General features: G+C 32.8%; 1 protein-coding gene across 1 annotated transcript; it reads right to left on the reverse strand.

The window, feature by feature from the left end:
* Positions 1 to 6168: 6168 nt before the first annotated feature.
* Positions 6169 to 9472, reverse strand: LOC149492575 (DnaJ and Myb-like DNA-binding domain-containing protein). The gene is made up of 2 exons (XM_089716620.1): positions 9262 to 9472; positions 6169 to 8392 (listed from the first exon to the last, which is right to left on the reverse strand). Exon 2 carries the CDS (start codon positions 8274 to 8276, stop codon positions 6336 to 6338), a length of 1941 nt encoding a protein of 646 aa, XP_089572746.1. The 5' UTR covers positions 8277 to 8392; positions 9262 to 9472; the 3' UTR covers positions 6169 to 6335.
* Positions 9473 to 24873: the final 15401 nt, after the last annotated feature.

The following is a 24873-nucleotide window of genomic DNA, read 5'->3' on the forward strand; positions in this document are numbered from 1 at the left end:
AACCAATTAAACTTTCAAGGCAGTCCAACAAAACAAGTGCTGGCAATAGCCGAATCATTAATTAAGTAAAATAAACAAAATTATAAAAAAAAAAAAATTGCTATCATTATCTTATGTTGATGGATATGGTATCATATTTTTTAACTTTCAAAAATATAAATATCAGATTGACATTACTAATAATAAAAGATTAATATTTAGCATTCATGGTTTTGGAATTTTTGTAATTACTTCCTAAATATTCCTTTTTTCAGAAAGAATATTTTTATGAAAAAGAGAAAATATAATAATGTTCAAATATATATTTTAGAAGTGAAAATAAGAAAAACCTTAATTATACTAATAAATGATTTTAACAATACTCTTGAAAAAAAATTTTAACAATTGATATAACATTTATATTAATATCTCAATATATCTATTAGTTATATCTCTATCAAGGTAATGCCATTAAATTAATTTGAAATTATATTAAAATATATATAACCCAAGTTGCACAATTTGAATAAATTGTTATTCAAACTTTGGTCAACTTGAGTTGAATCCATCATAGATCCTGCATTATGTATTTAATCTTAGCATAATTAATTAAACATCATGATAATGCATGATAATGCCATTAAATTAAATTAAAATCTATATAATATATAAAAGGAGAGTGAAATATATATTAATCATATATCAATGTCTCTTTTCATTCCTGAAGATGGATATTAAAAAATAGATGTTAAGAATAAATATACATATATATATATATATATATATATATATGTGTGTGTGGCTGAATACCTCAATTGCCCTCTGAATTTATGCATAAAAGTCTTATAACCCGCTATACTTTAGAAATAATCTCATGGCTTCCTAAACATGTTTTTTTGTAATTTATGCACGCCTAGCCACGTCAGAAAAAGGATTGTGAAATACATGCGTGAAAAGAAGCGAGTTAATCACATAAGAGCATCTTACATGGCAACCTACTGCGTTTTTCTCCTCCTCCATTAAATCCCACTTGCTTTTCTTCAACCCCGAATACCCATCTCCTTCAAAACTTCAAAAGTTCATTTTGAATAACGGTAATGGCACCACCAAACCCAAAACATGTACCAAGAAAAGGATAATTCCTAAAAAATCTACGGTTATCTGAAAATCCAACAATAAAAATTCAAGAGATGCTAGTTCCAGCAACATGGAAAGTAAAAATATTATTTTAATTCAAGAAGAAATGGAAAAGGAAAAGAAAAAAAGAGATAATTATGAAGTATTTGCATCAAAATGGGACTCACTTGGACGAAGAGATCTAGGAAAGATCTTGGTGAAATGGAAAAGCCAATGAATGAGAGCAATAACTACGGATCTTGCTGCGGCAAAGACAAAAAGGGAGTTCTTCGAACTCCGGCAAAGAGGCTAGCTTGACATTTGTTATACAAGCGTAGCCTTATATTAATGTTGTTGATATTTCGAAAATGGAACAAACATAAAATCAAAAGTAGAGCAGGATTAGATTTTGCAAAGCAGAGCTTTCTGCATTTTTTTGAAGTTTTAAGAAAAAGAAAATAGAAAGAAAGAGAACAAGTTTAAGAAGAAGAAAACAAAAAGAAAGAGAACGAGAAATCAAACCAAGTGAGATGGCATCCACCATGGCAGTCTAATTACTAATTGTCTTGCCACTAGTCCACATTGTTGCGCCTGTTATTCACTCGATTCATTTGGGTCTCGCCAGGCGTGTGTAAATTCCAAAAAAAAAAAAATTAGGGGTTCACAAGGTGATTTCTAAAGTATAAGGGCCACAAGACTTTTATGCGCAAGTTCATGGGGCAATTGACGTATTCGACTATATATATATATTATTAAAAATAGAACTTTTCTTTTCATATAAGTATAATCTCAAACTTTTGCGAAAATTGTCTATTAAGATGGGACGAAAATGAGAATGAGAAATGACAGTCTTAATATCACTTACTGGAATAATGTGTGTGTATTTTTTATGCAGGTGATACCATGCATGACTTTTGCCATTACTTCGCAGAATACTTAAGAAGACATATCTTAATATTGCAACTTTTTCAGCATATGTCAATAAAATACAATTTTGTAATACATTTCATAATTATTTTATTATACAATTTTGTTATTTTTGAATGATCTTATAAAAGATTATTTCATCTAGAGATGGAAGTGATAAAGTATTTTGGGGTACCCACCCTGCTGATATGTTTAATGAAAATACGGATAGTTATAAATGCGTTTTAGATAGATATGAGTAATGAAATTACTACCAACAACGGATACGTGTAAGGTATAGATATTCGACTTTGAGTACCCGTTATTCATTATCTGCTATAATAAACGGTTTTGGCCGCGGGTACCCTATCCATTTATTAGTAAAAAATGCATTTTAAATGAGTTCAGGTTTTGATAGTTTAAAATGTGTGAATACACTATCCGTTTAAAAGGTAATTTAAACGGATATGAGATGGATACAGGTAATAAAATTTAAAACGAGTTCAGATACGAGTACTTAAAATGGATATTTAAACAGGTCTGAGGATACGGATGGTAAAATTTTAAACGGATACGATTATAGTTAGTTCAAAAATTTTCGGAGACCGTTCCACTTCTATCTTTAATTTCATTCTTTAATATTGCTCCTTATACTGCGCAGGTTCTAACACTAGTTGTTTTTAGTGAAGAACCAGCTAAACCAATGGTTTCAAGCTAATAGTCGCCCCCTAGTCGAATAGATTGAAAATAGTACATATGCATTTTTTGTAAAAAAAAATTAATTTATATCGTTAATATTTTAATTGATATTTAATGAGTAAAATTACATAGCCATTGAGTTCTTTTCAACAATAAATACCAAAACGATATTTAACAAAAACCAAAGAGTAGAAATTCATACTTACCTAGGAAAATAGATTACGATATCAAAGGAGCATTTGCTCCTGTCCTGCTTTTTGGGTCCGAAAACCATTTTCAATGGTCTTTGAGGGACAATAATAATAATAATAATAATAATAATAATAATTAATTCTTTGAAATTTGACCAAATTAACTAACTATTAATTAATAATTTTATCAATATTAATTAATGATCTTTGAAATTTAGTTCTGTTAAACTATTGGATCCTTCCATCCATTTTGTCGTGATTTTCCGTTAAAATAAAACTAACCTCATAAGTAGAAAAAGATGATAACAGCCTTAACTACCCACCTTTACCTCCCACAGTTCATAAAAACTCAACATCGTACACTCAGCTCCACTTTCTGTCTCTCTATTTCCTTTTAATCCCTAATTTCTATAGTAACCCATACAGATTGAATGCAAGCTTTCATTTTTTTTAACCTTCCAGTTACTGAAATTTATCGTTTCTTTAATTGATGTTACCTTGATGGGTCTCCACCTCTAGACTTGACCATCTTCCGGCGGTGTCCCTGTGTCACGATCGCTGCAAGTATCTCGAGGAAGCTCTCTACCAAAGCTATGTCATTGCAGATGCCCACATCGCCAAACATGGGATATCATTTGGAGAAAAGAAAATTACAATTCTACAAATAGAGAATCGAAGTTTTGCATGCTTTGGCATATATGAGTCAAGAAACAAAATCTCAGGTGAAACAATAAAATCAAGCTCCTGAGCCATTTTTAATTGTCTTCTTGGTCTGCTATGAATATCAAGTCTTATAATGATTACTTGCTGAAATATTGAGGTGCATGTTTTCTTTTTCTCCTTTTCCTTATTATTTAGCATGCGGATGGAGGGGGTACAGCCTCCTGGCTCTCCAAACCCAATGGCTATTGAAAACAACTCAACAATAGAATCTGAGTCTAAACTTCATTTGCAAACTTAGAGTACAACGAAGAAAAGTTTGCTACTGAAAAGTTTGTTTAGTTTTTATGAACCGTAGAAAGCAAGGGTGGATAATTAAGGTTATTATCCATTTAATTGTGAGGCCTTTTTTGTCTTTTCATCGAGAAAAAGCGGATGAACTGACTGAATCGTTTAATTGAAATAAACCTCGGAGAACGATTTAGTTAATTTGATCAAACCTCAAAAGTCTCATTAATTATTTTTCTTAATGATAATAAGGGATAATTATAAATTTAATGTTTGAATTTTCAAAAATTTTTTATTTTAGTATTTGAACGAAAAATGTTTACGATCAGATTTCTAAACCATGTAAATTTTTTCAATTGAGTGTCTTCGATCTGTTGTGCGGTGCCCACTCAAGTGGGACCCACAACAAATTTGAAACAAAGATAAATGAAGTCAAAAATGGAAAGCAACGGAGTTGTACACGGCATTCCTATGCGTAGTCAAAAATGGAAAGCAATGGAGTTGTACACGGCATCACTATGCATAGTCAAAAATGGAAGGCAATGGAGTTGTACATGGCAGGAGTTGTACACGGCATTCCTACTCGTTAACCGGCCTATAAATAGAGGCAGAGGCAGCACACAAATAAGCACAACACGCACAAACACAGTAGAAAGAAAAGGAAAAAAAATGTAGAGAGAGTTATTTAGTTTTAGGAAGGGTTTCTTAAAATTAGAGGGAGAAAAATAGTGATGAAATTATTTTAGGGTGTTTTTGGAAAACACTTAGTGTGCCACTATTTTTATATTACTCTCTGTGTACCTACTATTTTTAATAGTGGAAGAATTATTCGGAGTTTGTCCCGTGGACATAGCCCTAAAAAGTTAAGAGTGAACTACGTAAATTTCTGTGTCACAAGTTTACTTTTTCGCTGCGTTAATTTTCTCTTAATTGGTTGAAAGGGCCCAACAAGTGGTATCAGAGTTGATGCTTAACAAGTGGTATCAGAGCTGATACCCTAACAACTGGTATCAGAGCCGAAGGTTTCGATAGGTCCAGCCGGTCAGATAGCAGTACCGGATCCGTGGATATATTTTGAAAATAAATATACCACGACGAAGAGAAAATTACGGCGAGTCCATTGGTGATGTCCGCTCGGAAAGACGTTGCAGAATCGACTTAGTGATGAATAGTAAAATATTAACTCGCCGTTGATGGTGAATAGTTACTATTGGCATTACTGTTGCTGAGTCCGTTGCAATTAAGCTCAGCACTATTCACGCATAGTAATATTCACGTGTACAGTTACTATTCACGCATACAATTACTATTCGAGTATACTATTACTATTCATGTTCACTATTCACGTATACTTCTGTTCACATATGCAGTTTATATTGGTAATGATTTTCTGTGCAAGTCAAAATGGACAAGCAAAATGATTAGTCTAAATGATCAGTCGACTCGACCAAGTTAACGAGAAAAGGAAGACTGGACTAAGCCGTTAGCATATGAACGAACAGAAGTGACTAGAAAAATCGAAATCGAGGAGGGGCAAAGGGAGAGGTTCGATCGAGCAATCCAAGGCATAGTTCACGTGGAAGGAGAAAAGAAGGCAACTAATGGGTGGTTCATCCGGAAATCGCCGCACCGCACTGGCGTCACCGGAAAGAAAATGGAACGGGAATGCAATGGCACCGCGATCGTGAAACAGAGAAAAGGGGATATCTAGTCCTCTTTTGAAACCCTAAATGATGACTATATACCTTGGTTTGATTCATTTCAGGTTCGATTCAATTTGAACCACACAATTCTTCATTTCCTCTTGGTTTTAATGGGTTTGAACTTAAAAATTCAACTCCGCATTACTTGCCATCCTACTTAGACTACCGGCCTGCCACGTAGGCAACAAACACTAAATTGAAAAAATTTAATGAATTTGAACACTTGATCCCAAAAATTTTGGGATAGAAACACCAAAATAAAAAATTTTTTAGAAGTTCAAAGATCAAATTTATAATTAACCGAATAATAATAATAATAATAATAATAATAATAATAATAATAATAATAATAATAATAATAATAATAATAATAATAATAAATCACAAACACCAAAAAATAAAAAATCGAAACCTTAATCGAACTATAAGCATCAAGGATAAAATCTATACTCACTATTCAGCGCTCAACATAATGGAACCAAAATCCTGTAATATTATGCTTAATGTGGTCGAAAAAGAAAAAGAATTACATGAAGTTCTCCATCCACAGTGAGAGGGCCCAAAACTTTTCCACCCATGGCTCTTCCCCTTAAGATGCCTACAGCAAAATCAGTCAACCACCGCAATAGCAAAAGCCAGAATGGTAAAATACTAGACAAAAGAAATTACTATTTTCTACGGTACAGCTTCAGTGGTTCCCACTTAGACAAGAGAATGGAACCTAAAGAAATTGAGGTATAATAGAATAAATGACTATATCCTCATGCAATCCTCAAAAGGCTCATCCAACAAACTAAACTGCATTTTTCTTGTTTCTGAAGTTCTCCTTTAGCAAAGCAAATTTTTTCTTGCACTGATTCACAGTCTTCCCAGGAACAGCAGCTGCAACTCGCTCCCAACGTTGACTCGTTTCCTTAGGGAAGGTTTTCAGAGCCTGAACTAGTGCTCTTTCTTGTACAGCAGACCATACGTCTTGCTCTGAGCTTGAAGACACCCCATTCTCAGCAACCGCTTCATCAGAATTCTTGTTATTTGCAGATCCACTTGAAGTTTCCTCCGAATTAGGCATCCTTGCATCACTGTTTTCACGCCCTTGTTTAGTACTGACCCCTTCTATTTCTTCTCTAGTTGTAAGTGGAGATGCAATGGATTGTGCAGGCTTCCTCTTCTCAAGAAAAGAATCAAAAGCTTTAGCAGAGTCAGGCTTCTGAAGGAGGACAGTTTCTTTTGCCTTGAGAATTTCTTCGACAGATCTTCCAGTACCAATGTACTCTGAAATAACCTCCCATCTTCTTGACGTTCCTTTCGGATATTTTTGCATTCCTTTCCTCAGAAGCTCAATTTCTTCCCTACTCCAAGGCTTCTTTTTCTTTTCAAAGCTGCTTAGCGGGACATTTCCATTGGAAGAACCATTCTGGTGTGAATTCTTCTCCCCTCGATGATTGCTCTCAGAACTGTTATTACATCCTTTAGCATCTTTGAGCACTTTTGCTTGCTCTAGTGCTTCTTTACCGTCCATCTTATCACATATATTCCTTAGCTGCTCAATATCTGATGACAAACAAAGATTTTCCACATCATTCTCTGAAAGATCAAGCAGATGCTGGGACACAATAGGTGCCGAAAGAGCTCGAAGACGAGTTCGTTCTTTCCGCAGAAGCTTCTTCTCTTTCTCCTTAGCCTTCTTCAGCTGTAAAGTGACTTCAGCAGCACGCTTTTCTTCCTCCTCTTTGCGGCGCTTCTCCTCTTCAGCAGCCCTTGCTGCTTCTTCCTCCTGCAACTTCTTTGCCAAAACCTTAGCTTCTTTCTTTCTCTGCTTTTCAGCTTTTTCCTCTTCCTTTCTCCTCAATATTCTCGGATCCTTTTTATAAGCATTGTCAACAAGCGTACGTATCCGTGCATATTCTTCCTTCCTTGCCTTCTCTGAGAGTTTTGCATTTTGCCTCTCCATCCACCTCTTATGTTCACGAGACTCAGCTTGCTCAAGATCAAACTCATCAGCATGTGGAAACTCTCTCCAGCTCTTAAAGCTGTACCAAAAATCATAAAAGCTCTCGACTTCTTTCAAAGTAGTGTTGTCATCGCCCAGTGATGGGATTGGTTGGTTAACTGACCACCGGCCATTCCTCATAAAAGCAGGACCAAACACCTTGAAGAAGTCTTGAGGCGCACAGTCGGTGGGAATGTCATCATCAAACTCATCTGTAGAGTCATATATTCTTCTCTTTAGAGGATCAATCAGAACTTCATATGCTTCTTGGATGGCTTTGAAGTGGCTCTCTATTTCATCCTTCTTTGCTTGTTTTGCAGCCTCAGTTTCCTCAGCAAGAAGTAGAGCAGCCTGTTTGTCAGGATGATATTTCAATGCAACCTCACGATAGCTTTTACGTATCTGTTCTTCTGTGGCGAGATATCTCAAATGGCTCAAACCTAACAAGGCATAGTGATCTTGTTGCTTGTCTCCTGTACCAGATTTCTTTTTACCTTTACTGCTATAAGAATCAGATGATGGCATATATGACTGCTCCTTTTCATTGGGAACTTTCTGGTCTGCACTCTCTGCATCTTCCTCCTCACAGCCAAGGAGTTTCAAAGCAGCAGCATGGAATGCATGTCCAGCAGGCTCAAGCTTTAAAGCCTTAATTGGAAGGGAATTTGAAGAAACATATACTGGCTGTCCATCTTCAAGCTCTTGCGAATGACAGATAAGCCGAAATCTAGAGTGAACAGCCATAATGTTTAAAAAAAGTCTTAAACTGTGAGAATATCTACGCAAATAACAGTTTTCAAGAACAGCTTTACTCCAGTCCAGTACCCAGTCTGACAGCACACATCCTAACCAGAATTAAGCTGCACCAACAAGCAAATTTCAATCAGTAAATTTCATATTTGAGATATCGTTTCACCATATTGATCACTAACAAAAACAAATAGATACAATCTAATAAATGTGTCTCAGGGAGTAAGTTGAAAAGAACAGTAGAAAACTAGATTCAGAGTTTGCTGCAACTTGATGCACTTCAACATGAAAAAAATCATATCTAAGAGTAACCTTATTATTTGAGCTTTTAAAAGTAGTAATTATTACAAAAGACCATTTTCATCACATTAAGCTCTCAACTTACATCACCCTTAGAACACACTAGAATACATGAGCAACTACATTAAACTCACAAGACATTTTATAAACCAGCATTTCTGAACTCCAAATTTCAACAACATAAATAGGATCGTTTCAGACATGGGTTTTGGGTTAGTTTAACTTTAAGCATGCTTAGCATAAAAGCTTTGGAAGGGCTTAATGCTACATTTGGTCAGCTGTAATAGAATGAAACTAGAAATGCATTTTGATTACATTCTTTACCATTCCACTAAGGAATATCAAAAGTAGCCCAAACAAAATAAATAAAGGATTCGAATTTTGGAGGAAGATGCAGACTAAATTATAATATTGCAATCATGTAGCTTGAAGTACTAAAAAAACAGGCAAAAAAGAACCAAAATTTCCAATTTAGGATATTCCTGACTAAAAAAATCAAACAAAAACAATAACAGCAGCCATAAAATTAAAGGTTCAATGGTATTTTGATTCATACGGTGAAATTATCTTTCTCGCAAAGTCAGAAAATACAGGAATCATTACAAACCATGAAACCAAGAAAAGAAAAGAATAGCCAATAAGAAACAATAAAACTAACAAAAATTTAAAAAATCTGCACCTTATTCCAACAGTAGGCTTTTGGTTTCTCGATTTGAGCTTTTGTAGAAATGGTCGATTATGCCTGCGCCGATCGGCGTACTGTCGTCGGCGATCGCTCGTTTATGTCAATGGAGAAGCGATTAAGGATGCGGTGGTGAAAGAAGGAATAGATGATTATGGCACCGGCACATTAGGTTTCGAAAGTGGGAGGAAAGAGGAGATCGGGGCAGCATCAGATACTGGAGAAGAGAAGATAAATAAATACCTAAAATCTATAGCGGAGATTGCTTTGTGTGATACTGATCTAATGGCTCATGTTAAAGACTTGATACAATTAATAAACAGTGATTATAGTATTAGTGATATTATAAATTATAACTTAAACTTGAAAAAATGTACTAATAATAAATATGATAAGTGCTTATTTTGAAATATTAATTTTATATACTTGACTTTTTTTTTCAAATATATTATTAATTTTTTAATTTAGTTTACATCAAATTAAAATTATATACATATATTGTTTCATGTTAAATTAAAAATGATTATTTTTAAGTAATTTATTTTCTTCACCAATGAGAAATCGATATTTAACTTTAAAAAAATATGCACTTGATATGGGCACAAATTGTCTCGACTTTTTAATTTTTAAACTTTTAGTATTACTAAAATAAATATTATTAGCATTCACAAATATTTAATTGAAATTATTTTTTTAAATAATTAAAAATTCAGAAATTTATTTAGAATAATCTATGCGTCAATATAGCTTAAATTTATAAATTTGGGGATGTAAATATAATTTTTGAGTTATTTGTTAACTATAACTCATAAGGTAACATCTATTTAAAATTAGTAGATAAATAAAATATTTATGTACTAATTTAAATTTTCTTCGAGTTCTTCAATAATTTGATAACATTTACTTAAATTAAATATAATAAATAAAAAGGTATAACATTAAAAGCTTGATTAATATTAGTTTTAATCAAAATATGTGTTGATTGAAATTCTATTCATTAATCATCCTTTTATGAATATAATTTTTTATAATACCTTATTATAAAATGTATTAACGACAATTTTAAATCGTCCATAGTATCATTAATATATTTAAGGGTTTTTTAACTCAAAGACAAGAGAAAGATTCTTTCTTCGGTGTAAATTTTAAGGTGTCACATATTAAGTGACTGAATTTTGCAAGGAAGATCATCATCAATTACCGTGCATGGTGACCGAAAAATCGAACCAACTTAGAAACTTTCTCAATATATATTAAAATAATTAGAATTTTGTGAAAACCTTAATTGTGCTATCAATTTCTAGAAATTTTATTGATTTCATCAAAAGCCCAATTTGACAAACTCAAACCCAAATCTCAATTCACAAAATTATTCCATCAAATCTTTAAGTCAACATGAAATCAAGTTTAATTCATAGAAAACTATGATTGTCAAAACGGATTGGCGTATCGAGTTTGACACGAATTTGCCTAACACGCGATATGATTAGGGTCAACACGAATACAATTCATTTAATAATCATGTCAAATTTGTCAATACGAACACGACATGTGTAACCCATATAATATCATAAGCATATTAAGTGGGTCTTGTTGACCTATTTATAACCAACTTAACTTGCTTATTATATTTTTAAGTTTTAACTATTTAACTCAAATAATATTTAAAAATAAATTTTCATGTATAAAATACATATATTCTTCAAGATTCATAACTAAAATAAAAAAAGTAATACAATAATAAATTTTAAATAGGATTTTAGTTGAAGTATTTATATCTGACACTGAAATTATCTTTTTAATAAATTCTAACACGCATGTTAACTCATGACTTGACATGTTTATAGTCGTGTCATTTATAACACAAATTCATTTCACATCAACTCTAATCCGTTTATTTCGTGTGTGAAGAAAATCGTGTTTGCGTGTTACGACCCGTTTTGACACCTCTAAAGAAGACTATAAATTCAAATTTATCTCGACAAGGATTGTGATCGAAATCGTAAAACTCAATTGGAATACTCAAAAACAACAAAAGTTGAAGTACTTAGTCTACAAATAGGAACTTAATCGACCAAACAGGGACTGGAAATAGGCTTACGGTGATAGGAGTATTTTGCCATCTTATTCTCGTTAAACGGATGAAGAGACAGCAAGCCTCAATGTGAGACGCAAACGAAGCAGAAAAGGAAGAAGAAAGTGAAATTTTCCCTTTCCTCTCAAACTATTTATTAGTATTCTGACCGGTCAATGAATCGGTGAAGGTAGGGGATTCATTGCAGTTCAACCATATTTTTATATATAATATTTTCAATTATATTTAATAAATATAATTTGAAAATATAGGTTACTAAAAAAACTTTCATTCAAATAAAAAACAGTCTCAAATTTGGCTTTATAAAAAGAATAAAAAGGATTAAAAAATAATTTTAAATAAAAAGAATAAAACATGACTGAAAAAAAGATGAATTAATTATCTTAAAATATCATATTATTTTTCGCATTTGGCTTTAAAGTTGGACAATTTAATTAATTAAAATTAAAAATCAATAGGCCTAATTTTTAAGAGGCCAAGATTTTAAGAAGGCTCATATTTTGAAAAAACCTAGAATTTTAATCGAACCGTACTAATGACCAGTCAGGTTCACTAATTTTTAACTGGTTTTTGTCTGTTTTTGAAGCTATCGATTTTAGTATTTAACCTGGACTCATAGTTCAGTCTCAGTAAGCTGGTCGAACCAATCGTGCTGATCTGATTTTTAGATTAATGTCATTTACAGTCCAGTTGCCCAATTCAAGTGCAGTTTGATTTGAGTTATAAAAGCCTTGGCTTCTTTGACTTTCTAACTGTTTAACTTGTAGTATTATAGTTAGATTAGATTAAGAAATACAATTATGAATTAATTTTACATGCTTTCCCTTAACTGTTAAAAAGCTTTTTATATCCACTAAAATGATGACAATCTAAAAATCAGGCATAATTTTAGGAATTAAGAATCAATACCTTAATTAGCATATGTAATAAATCAGTATCAAGTATTTCAAATCATTAAAATATTACTCATAGATATTTTACCATCAAAACGATGTTGTTTTGATGTAGGAAGTTTACATCAAACCACAAGCAAAACTACGTCACTTATGCTAATTATCATTCAAACTCTAATTGTATCATAATTATAGACACTCTAATTATAACTAGTATTATAGTCAAATTTAATACTATAATAACTTTTATTATGTGATTATAACTATTATAATTATTGCTATCATTCTAATAGTACTATAATTATAAAATTTCTATTATCACTAGTTTATAATCAAACCTATTCATATTCTAACAATATTGCATTCTAGTATAATTAATATTCTTCTTTTGTTTATAATGTTATTAGTCCTCTTAGTATTGCAATTATATTTAGAATTATAATACCTAGTAGATATAATGCCTGTATTATCAAAAAGAACCATTTTATCTTGGTTTCTTTGGCTATAATTAAATTATAATTAATACTTAATACTTAATAATTACACTAGTATCCAATATTGTTAGAATATGAGTAGATTTGATTATAAATTAGTAATAATTAGAAATTCTATAAATGCAGTACTATTAGAATAATAATAGTAATTATAATAGTTATAATCATATAATGTAAGTTAGTATTAAGTTTATAATACTATGATTATAATTATAATTATAATTATACTACTTTCAATATTGATAGAATATGAATATGTCTGATTATAAATTAGTAATAATTAGAAATTCTATAATTATAGTACTATTAGAATAATAATGGTAATTATAATAGTTATAATCATATAATGGATGTTAGTTTTAAGTTTGATTATAATGCTAGTTATAATTAGAATGTGATACAATTAGAATGGAAGTAATAATTAGGATAGTTAACATGACGTAGTTTTGCTTGAGAATATATTTAAACTTCCACCATCAAAACTACTTCATTTTGATGGTAAAACAATCGTTATTCTCATTATTGTTACATAGAATAATACTAGATAGTAATTAAAAAGGCTATAATTATATTTTAATAATTTGAAATGTCTTGACATTGATTAATTACATATGCTAATTAAGGTATAGAATCTCAATTCCTAGAATTATGCCTGATTTTTAGATTGTCATCATTTTAATGAAAATAGAAAGTTTTCTAACAATTAAAGAAAGTATATAATATCAATGCATGTATTTCTTAGTTTAATCTAATTATAATATTATAAATTAAACCGCTAGAAAATCAAGGTTCTTGTGATTTAGATCAACCGAACTCGAATGAGGTAAAACCAAACTATAAATATTTTGAGAAAGAAAATCTGATTTTCTTCTTCCTTTATAATCTCATTTTCTTCCTCCTTTGCTCCTTCATTTGTGCGATAGAGGCTTACTGCCTCTCCTTCTCCTATCGAACTTTAGCCACCATTTAACGTGAATAAGCTGGCGAAATACTTCTCCAGTTTTGACGAGCCTATTTTTGGTCAATATTTGGTCAATTGAGTTCCTATTTTTACGCACTAAGAAATTCAAGTTTTGTTGCTTTTGAGTTTTCCGATCTTGACCATAATCTTTGTTAAGATAAGCTTGAATCCATAGTTTTATATGAATTTTGTGTGGATTTGAGGTTTTGGTGAAAGGATTTTGTTAATAAAAGTTTAGGTTTGAGTTTGGTAAGATTGAGTCCTTTTTGATGAAATCGATAAAATTTTTAGAAACTGATAGCACAACTGAGATCCTCACAGAATTTTGACCATTTCATCTACCATGTATGGTGGCAGCGACGACGATTCTCACAAAATCCAGTTGGTTGATACTTTAACCCTAACATCATCAACACCATGCACCATCATATCCCTAATAGTAAAACAAAAACAAAATTGCTTAAATTTCTTCAAGGGCATTACTGTCCTTTCACCATAATTGCACTGTGGCTGTACTTGGCATAAGTTGTGCAAAAGTGTTTATTACTGTGTCTTATTAGTAATTTATTAGATTCCATATTTAAACTTGAAGTTTTCACATCCAAAGTAACAACGTGGAAAAAAGGTCAATTTGCCCCCTAAATTTGGCATGAATATTCGAAATGCACAGGAAGCACCTTTTTTAGCTAAAACCTCAGCAACTTGCAATCTTTAAATCGAAATAGCCATTTCTCCCCTTAGTTCAACATGCATGATATGCACAAAAGAGATTGCATTTGGAATTGAAATTTAAGAGTCGAACGTTAGCGAGGGCAACTGTTGATCTCCCTCAATAACGTTTAGGAGGGAAAATCATACCAGAATCCCTCATAACAAACTTTGTCTTGGGGCTGTTTGGCTAAGTTGCAGTAGGAATTAGGAAAATTCAAAAACCTAGCATTGATTGATTGAAGTCGCATTCTCTATCAAACTATATCGCCCCTCTCCAGGTAACATTCTTTCACTTATTTTTTTATAAAAAGCTTAGATTATGTGACTGTTTCATTAAATGAGAAAAGAATGGGATTTATATAACAGTATTGGGAAAACAAATTTTCTATCTTATTCAATATTTTGCATATAAAAATCTCTTATATGCTCTTTTTTATATGTGATCAACATGTCGTATGAGACTAGTGTTACAATTGTAGTTCATCACATGGGTGTTTTTATAGTAAGAAAAGGCAAAGTCAGTTATGATGGAGGTGAGATTGAATCTTTTAATATCAATGACATTGATAGGTTTCACATAGGAGACTAATCAAAATGGTAGGCCTTTGTGGTTATGAAGGTAATTTTAAGATTTTTTGGTTGCCGAAAGGAAGTAGTCTACAAGATGATAGGTTAATTGAGGTGAAGGGTGATGCTACTGTTCATCACATGTTAACGTCTGGTTTATCAAGAAAGTGACAATATCCACTTGTATGTTGAACATTTTATTGATGAACCTGATGTTATAAATGATTCACAATTTTTGCCTACTATTGAAAATGCAGAGAATAAGGGAAATCCTGTACAAATAGCGGATGGGAGCGATATTGTTTCAAATGAAGATGGGGTAGGATTTCAGGAGATAGAGTTTGATGTTGGTGAAGCTCTTTGTGTATTTGAAACTGAGGTTGGAAGTAACAATCCAGAGGGTCAACCTAATGAGACTGGGATTGAAGCAATAATGGAACAATAGTTGAATTCAACAACACTAACAGTAGTGCAGCCCCTGAAGATGGTGCCAAGACAAGCACTATTGCTATTAAAGCCGAGGATGGTGAATATGAAGAGATTGAAGTGGATCTTAACTATCAATATGGTAATGAAGAACTACATACAACAAGGGATCAACTCAAAAATTTTTTACAAATAGAGGTTCAGCTGATGATGAAGATAGCATTGGCGATGAAGGGAGGTTGAAGAGCAAAATGAGGATGAGGTTGAAGCAGCAGATGATGGGCATGTTAGTAAAGTTTCAATTGATGAATTATGGCAAGGGAGGGCATTGATTCTAATGATGAAGGTGAGGTAAAAGAGCTGTCAGGAGATGAGGGTGTGAATACTCAAATTTTGAGGTTCAAAAAGCCTGTTTTCCCGGGCTGCAAATAGTCCGGCAGACCCGAGGACGTTCGGAAAGTTCACCAAAAGTATGCCAATATAGTACTTGAAACGTCCGAAAAATTGCGAGGGTCGCAGAACTGGTCCCGGAATATTTTTTGGAGGTACGAAACTCCCGAAAAAGCCTTTGGAATGAAGGACTAGCAAGTCCGCCTGCCACGGCGATGGCAGCCCTCCAGCCCGAGTTTTCCCTATAAATACAGCCCCGGTTCACCATTTTTAGACACTCAGTCTATGTTAACGGACGCTCTCTTCTCCCCTACGCTCCTTGCGGTTCTTTTACTGCTTTTCTGCATTTAGTGTAAGCTTGTATTATTCTGCTGTTGTGATATTTAGTCATTTAATTGAATTAATTCTAATTAATATTCCCCAAATGAGAAGCTTAATCTGGAATTTTCAAACTGAAGCTAAGAAGCGGCTGTCAATTAACTCAGGTAATAACGAAACTCTGCCCATTTAATTTCAGCATTTTGTGCATATTCTCTTCTACTCCAATTCTGAATTAAACTGCTGCATAAACGCATTCACGTCATCAATTTGGCAAATAAACTGCCTCAATTAAATATGATTAAGCTTAAATGCCCGGTTAATTAATAATCGTGGTGTTAAAGCCTAAATCCGACAATATTGGCTAAAGTATTTAGTCAATTAATGACTATGGTATGATCGCCTTTATTTCGAACAGTCCGGCTTAAGTCCAATTAATCAATAATTGTGGCTAAATAGCCTTAATCAACCACGTTTCTTTTGGCAATAAATTGCCTATATTGCAATTCAATTGATCACTTTTGGCAAACAAATTGCCTATAAGTAAGATTAACCATCTTTAGCGACAAATCGCTTAAAGTGAAGCTTTGGCAAAAAATGCCTTAAATTAATCAACCATTTTGGCAACAAAAAGCCCAAATATCAATTTTTGGCAATAAATAGCCCAATCAATTAATTTTTGCGACAATCACTCAATCAACACTTTTGGCAAACAAATTGCCTAAATCAATCTTTTTGGCTAAAAGCCTTAAATCAACACTTTTGGCAACAAACGCCTAATCAAATCAATAAATTCTTTAGCAAAATGCCTAAAAATGCACGAAGCATACACACACTCATGCATTAAGCATACCCATTCAAAGCCCTTTAAAAAAAGGCCTATCGAACTACGTCGACTTTGATCTTCATTCAAACGGAAGTACGTAAGCACATTTGGGATTTAACCCCGAGTGGCAAGTCGAAATCACTTAAACATTTCATTGGTCCAATTACATCATTTACCTTGCAAAGCATTCATTCATTAGTTAATTCATCAACATGACATAGTCTCGTGATCCACCTTGGGTTCATAAACTATGCCTTAAACATTGGGATAATTAATCTAGTAATTAGGTTAATTAAAATTGGAGTCAACTTAGGGTTTTTTCCTAGTTTACTCTAAAATAATTAAAAAAGGTGGCGACTCACACATTCACGTGCATTTCTGCCCTTAGTCATATTCATTATATGCCTATTTTGGGGGGAGGGGTTCACAGAGGGATATGAGAACTTGAGAAGGAAACCAAAAAAGAGGGTGGAATATGATCCAAATTACTAATTTCTTGCTTTTGTTATTGGAATGGTGTTCAAGAATGCTACACAGTTTAAAGAGGCTTGTACCAAATATGCTGTAATAAGAGGAGTTGATGTGGATTTTGGTAAAAATGAGAAGGATAGAGTGAGGGCTAATTGCACATTTGATGGATGTCCATGGCAAATCTTTTCCTCTAGGGATGGTAACTCAAATGATGTAGTTGTCAAAACATACAATCACAAGCATAAATATTTTAGGACTTATGTGAACAAGAGGGTTGCCACTAAATTCCTAGTGGGTCATTTTAGAGAGATGCTTAAGTTGAATCCAAAGACAAAATTGAAGGATATGATGGAGAATGTAATGAATACTCTTAGAGTTCCTATTTTCTATATTATGGTAAGGAGGGTTGAAAAGAAGTTGAAAGTGACTTCAAATAAGAATATGTAACGTCTCATTTTTCTGTATCTGAAATAGTAAGTTTACTGGTTTGTGAATAGTGCCATCGGTCTGGGGATAAATATTATTTTGGTCCGAAAAAAAATTACTATCTATGTGTCATATTTTATTTAATATTTTTGGAGTATGCATATATGATTTTTATGGGTAGAAAGTAAGTAAGGAATATTTTTGGAGAATTTAGATAATTAGTGAATAGTGAATTATGGTGTTCTATTAAGTTAGGAAATTTGAGAAATTATTTTTAAGGATTAAATTTGAGAATTTTATGGAGATAAATAATATTTTGAAGCAATTTAATTGGAGAAAATTTTTAGCCATTAGATGAGATTATTTTTGACTTAATCTTAGCCATCCAATTATGGGAAAAGACTAAACTACCCTTTATTTGCTTTATAAGTCAACTTCTCAATTATTGAGCAACACTTTTTTCTTTTCCTCTTCTTCTCCATGTTAACGCTAACTCCCTCTTCTTCTCTTTTTTCTTCACTTCCTACTCACTAAATCCACCAAATCTTTTCCAACCAACTTGATTTAAGTTATAAATTCTAGAGAATTAAGGTTGAGAAGTGGTTTTTGGTGACTAATTTCAAGAAATTTGGAGATTCTCTACTTGAGCCAAAGGTTGGGGAAACCTTCTACTAAGGTGTAAGGCAAAGCTAAGGCTTGGGAAACTTTAATCCAAGCTTGTTTTTAAGGTTAGTGTTCATAAACACACTTACCTTACTCTAATTTTTGATTTTGTGCATTTATGCTATTATGTGTATATTTTGGGATTTTGTATGAAATGATTGATTTGTTAAATTTCGGTTACAACAACATACTCTTGGGCGATTTTTGATGAGTATTTAGTATATGGTCGAAACCTCTACCTTGTATCTATGTCTTTCATGTTCTTTTCATGGTTAAAGTAAGTTAAATTTAGGAAAAGGTGTTATTTGGTGAGATTAAGGACTGTTTTTCAACCCTTTCTACTTCCAATTTGTGTCTGAGTCTTTCATAAAGTTGTAGGTCTACTTCTTAGCTTTCCAACCCGTCCACTTGTGTCCAATTTGGATATATATAGCTCAACTTATGGCTGAAATACCCAAACTGACTCTGTTATGACGGGCCACATGCATCACTGAATTGAGTGCCCATTTTGACCACTATAATGGCAAGATTGTGTCTGAGTTCTACATGAGATTTGTTTCCCTATGTCTTGAGACTTCTCTGGTTTTGGATTGGTTTAATTTGAGTGTTTGGTTAAGGAGGAATTCAATAAACATTGGACTTGGTTCTGCTGAATCAGGTCTAGACTATTGGTTTGTGTTCCTAGCTTTTGGTTTCTTCCTTACAGATTGATCTGTGTTGTGTTCCCTTCATAACATTTGTAGAATTTTGTCTTAGCATTCTAATGAATCTAATCTCATTCAATTTGGAGCCCTATAACTCAAGTTATGTTTTAAAAACCCAGCAAAGGTCAAGGTTATTTTAATGTTGGAAATTTCCTACTTCTTAAATCATATGGGTTTTTAGATAAGGGTATGTATGAATCATGTGTGATGAAGTTCTCTTGATTATTTGTATATTTTAGAATTTATTTGACAAAACTAAGACAAGTTTGACTAGTGTTATTGTGGACATGTTTAAATGGATACTTTGGTGCATAAGAGTTATGTTAGCATGCTTGATTGGAAAAGGAAATTCCTTCCCTTGGTTTTCATTAAGAGGTCAAACCACCTTAGGGTAATATGATTTACATAATATGTATGACATAAGTATGATTATTTTGATACCTTTTCACATGTTTAGATTTTTTAAAAAATGGGTATTTAAGGTATATGTGCTTTGAATTTTGTATAAGGAAAGTATGAGTTTATATGATAAGAAATTTCCTATGAGAAATTTCCTATATTAAGTAATTATGACTTTAAGACTTTAAGAAAGTTTTAAAAGAAAAGGAATTTATGAGAAATTTCCTATATTTCCTATATTAAGTAATTATGACTTTAAGATTTTAAGAAAGTTTTAAAAGAAAAGGAAGTTATTAGAAATTTCTTATATTAAGTAATTATGTCAAAGTATGAAGTTTTCATGAGTCTAAAGTAAGCTTACATATATTATTTCATATGATAAGAAATTTTCTATATTAAGTAATTATGTTTAAGTATGAAATTTTCATGAGTTACTTACGTTCTAAAGTAATCTTACATTATGACTTTAAGAAGACTAAAGAATAAGACAAGTTTTATGAGAAGTATTATGAATTAAGAATTAAAACAGGGATTTTGGGCTCTAATGTACTTGGTGTGAATTTAATGTGTGATTTGATTTTATTATGTATGATGAGCATGCTCGGCATTTGATGCCAATATGATAAGAAGCTATGATCATATGCTAGGCACGGGGGTGTCTTATGTTAGGGCGGACGCACTCTATATGTTATGAAAAGGTTGGCGACCTAAGGCCATTATGAATAAGTTGTGAAAACCTATCTGCTTCTCTTTCTCCTAAGTGTATGCAAGCCCTTGGGAAAAATATTTTTAAGGCACTTAAATGAATGAGATTATATTATTTTAGTAAACCTTAGTTTGGAAATAAATGATTATGTTATCAAATGAATTTTCAAAGCATGATATTTCGATGCATGGTTTTAAAATAAATAGTATGTGTATTGGTATAATAAATGTCCAAGTAATGAATTTATGATTTGGAAGAATTAAGTTATTTATATTATTAATTATAAGTTTATTTGATATTTCTTTTGCTATACATGTAAATTTATGTTCTTTTGATGAAAATTTATATTTGAAGTGTGTTGCCAGTGCAACATTGATAAGTTTGTCATTTATGAGCACCACTGAGTTTTATACCCAGCGCGTTGATTTTTATCACGCGTAGGTTGAATACTGTGGTTGCTACTTGAAGATGAGAAGAGTAGTTTCAGAACAGAAGCGCGTTGATTATGTTATTTGAATTATAACTTAAGCATGTAATGAAATTAGTTTAGATATAAAATATGTCTAAGATAGTTGGTATGATTAAGAACATAAGGACTTGATATATATATAATGAATGACATGCTCATTATGCAAGGAGAAAGGCCATAACAAGAAAGGGTGTAAAAATAAAGGCATGGCCAATGCATATCCAAATCCAAATGCAACTGTGAGTCTCATTTTGTTTCACCTTTAATTTACAAATGGATATAATGAAATATTATTTAAGCACAAATTTTGCATTTTTTTGCATTTTGTTTTTGGGTGTAAAATTTTTTTTGGGTGTAATAAAGGGTGTAATTTTTTTTTCCATCTTTTTGACAGGTTACATCTGAATAGGGTAGAGGAACCCCCCTTGATCCTAGTGTCATTTAGCAATTTGTACCTTTTCTCCAAAAACAAAATAATAAGGAGAAGGTACTTAGTTACTTTATTGGCTTGATAATGTCTACGAACTTTGTATGCATGGTGCACTGATTTACTTGTTTTATAAAGGGAAGAAAAACACTGCAGGTGATGGAAATGTTGCTCCCAACCAGAATTTGGGTGGTATTCATATTGAAGAACCTAGTTCCCATGGCCTTATGAGACCCCCAAATCCAACGCATGGCTCTAAAAAGGGAAATGAAAAGGTTGATCCAACAAGCACTAATAAATTCAACAAGAAGAGAAAGGCCACTTTTAGCCTTGGGCTTCACTATGATGAGGTTACTGGAGTTGTCCAATGGAATGTAAGTGTAATACTTTTGGCTTTGAGCTTCATTTTGATGCAAAGTACATTATTGATTTTCATTACTGTTTGAAATAGCCTGGCATGTGGAATGATATAACTTTGAGGTCTTCAAATCGAATTCCTATTGAAAAACAGAGAAAGGTTACAACAGACCCTCCTATGAACATATATGATCGAAATCCCAAATATGGAGATTTTCTAGCAGTTGGTCTTCAATGCAATGGTTCTCCATATGTCACTGCAAGACAATTGTTCGAACAACAATAAAGAGCAGTTGGGAATATAACAAGAAGAAAAAAAATGCAAGCCTCATCAAATGAAGGATCTTCAAACGTCCCAGCCTTTGCAACCTCATCTCAATATTCCCAATTCACTAAAATGCCAACTAGAGAAGGAGAAAACATTCAAACACCATAAAGTATTGTCATAGGAAATAATCCTACAAATAGTGCTTCAACAGATGGTGACTTGCAGATGCCAACGATGCAGCAGACAAGGCAAAGGGTTCAAAGGGTAAAAATGCAGCCAATCAGGCCTCTATGGAAGCCATGAAGAACTGAAGTTATTTAGCAATTTTTGTTGTTTTTGTTTGTCTTTAAGATTTTAGATAATTTTGTTTCATTTTATACTCTAGTTTGGCAGCTATAGTTTTTTTATGGAATAAGCTGCAAATGATATTTTGGTCATTTTGGTTATGGGGTTATACATATTAAATAGGCAGCATCTTCTTTTTGTTATTGCTACAATAGGTCTCTTTTTGTTGTTTGGGTTACAATACAAATGAGGTTTTGGTTATAGGTTATATAGATTAGCAACAGCTTTTTTTTGTTAGTGTTTCAACAAGTACTTTTTGTTATTTGGTTACAATGATGGAGCGATAAGTAAAGAATATTATTTATCAAGTTTTTGTGTTCTGGCATTATAGGTTTCAGTTTAGCTTTACAGGTTGTAATTCAATTTATTTATTTTTCATGCCTTCTTTACCAGTTAATAGTGCTATGTTATGATATTTGATAAAAACACTTCCAGTATTTCTCATTCCCATTGAAATCAAAATTCAATATTACAAAATAAGTTTCTACATCTAACTACATTATAACAAATAACAAACTATTTAGCAATGCACATCAACAAAATGCATAAAAAGTAGCTAAGCACAGGTTAGACATGCTCTACAGATATCTCCTATAATAGAGCAAAGTACAAAACACCCCAAGGCCAACCCATAACCAAAAATTTACCTCTTTCACAAAATCTCCAAATTGTTTGTGCTAATCCTCGCTTAAGTATCCTAATTCTCCAAATCTTGTGACTGTATCTCAACCATAAAATCTTCAAATTGTTCCTTTTTTCACTACTCCAACCTAGCCTCTAATCATATGCGCTCAATGACACTTCGACCATCCACCATGAATAAACACTACGCTAATTTAGCCATTCCTAAACTTGATTTTCTTCAAAACAAACCTTCTACATTTAATTAAGCCCAACCTTACACTCAATAGTGTGATGTTATGTCTTAAAAGTTTAATGCACTCCTCCAAAATTGAACATGGACTTTAGTTCCCAAACCTACATATCACGCCCCGACTCTAATCACCAGAGGAATTGTCTGCTTTGGTGTAGTCCACGAACGCCCTATATCTCAGTGTAGTCCCCGCACGGTTTTGTCCCACAGGTGAAATGGGAAACTTCTCAGGAGGTCACCCATCCTGAGATTTCTATTAAGCGAGCACGCTTAATCCTGGAGTTCTTCCAACTCTCCAACCACTACACCAAAAGGCGCCTCTAATGATTAGTTTCCCCCTTTTTGATATATGATTCGATTCATTCCTGTGTCCCGCATTCCACTACCCTAGCTAGCCTGCCATCCTAGGATCGCTTTGCCGGGTCGGGATGTCACACTATAGGTACTAATAATGTTGGTAATAAGTGGATTTTCAGGGTTAAAAGGCACCCTGATACTTCTATTACCAGATACAAAGCTTGCCTTATGATGAAGGGATTCACACAACAAGATGGTATTGATTATGCAGAGATCTTTAGTCCGATTTTAAAGATGAATACTGTTTGTACAGTTTTATCACTTTCTGTTATTGATAAATGGCCTACTAAACAACTGGATGTCTCTAATGCGTTTCTCCATGGATTTTTAGAGCATAATATCCATATGTCATAGCTGTAGGGATTTGTTGACTTTATTCATCTCGACTATGTGTGTGAATTACACAAGTCACTCTATAGCCTTAAGTGCCTCAAGCATGGTTTCATCACTTAGCTATCTTTTCTAAATGGTCTTGGTTTTCAATCTTTGAAAGCTGACACTTTGTTGTTTGTTCTTCGCAATGAGTATACTATTATCTACATATTGGGTGTATGTTGATGACATTTTGGTCAAAACTTCTACAAAGTTTCAATTACAATGGTTCCTTGCTCACATTAAAAGGATTTTTCTTATTTGTGATCTTGGCTCTTTGCATTACTTTCTTGGGATGAAGATAAACCATTTGCGATCTAGTTTGTTATTACTACATAATAAATATGTTCTAGATCTTTTAAAGGTTGCTAACATGGATGCATGTAAACCATGCTTTATTCATATGGCGGCCACTCTACTATTAACTAAAGCTTTTTGTTCCTTTTTTTATAATACCGTCAACTTGCTAGCAGATTTCAGTATTTAACTTTGACTCGATCGGACATGACCTTCTCTGTAAACAAGTTGTGTTAATTCATGCATGATCCAACAAAGAATCATTAGAAAGCACTAAAAAGGCTTATTCGTTACTTGCAGTATACATCTTTACATGGCTTATTTCTTAATAGATATTCTTCTTTGCAATTGCAATGTTATTCATGTAACATCCCATTTGTCTATGTTTGAAATAATAAGTTGTGACATCCTACTGAATCGAGTCGTTGCTTAGAGTCGAGTCGGTCTGACCCAAAATCCGGTTCGAGCCATTAGAGTCCAGAGTGGGGTAGAATGAGATGTAACTGAAATAAGGAAAACAAGTGGACTTACTTGAAGGAAACAAAAAGATCAAAGTATAAGAATTAGGACTTACTTGCACTAAAAGATAAAGCTTAGGTATTAAGTTGTAACATATTGACACTTGATGTACCATTTGGTAATTTTACACACAAAATCATGATATTTTTGGAGTCTACCCGAGACTTCCATTTCACTTTCCCATTTTTCATCTTTATCTTCTTCATCTCGTTCATCATCTTCATCTCCTTCATCTACTTCCTTTACCTTACTTCACCTTCCTTTCTCCATCAAT

Source organism: Jatropha curcas, chromosome 11 (genome assembly GCF_041381405.1).
Source record: "Jatropha curcas cultivar XTBG-Jc1 chromosome 11, XTBG_Jcur_1.0, whole genome shotgun sequence".
In the NCBI taxonomy this organism is placed as follows: domain Eukaryota; kingdom Viridiplantae; phylum Streptophyta; class Magnoliopsida; order Malpighiales; family Euphorbiaceae; genus Jatropha; species Jatropha curcas.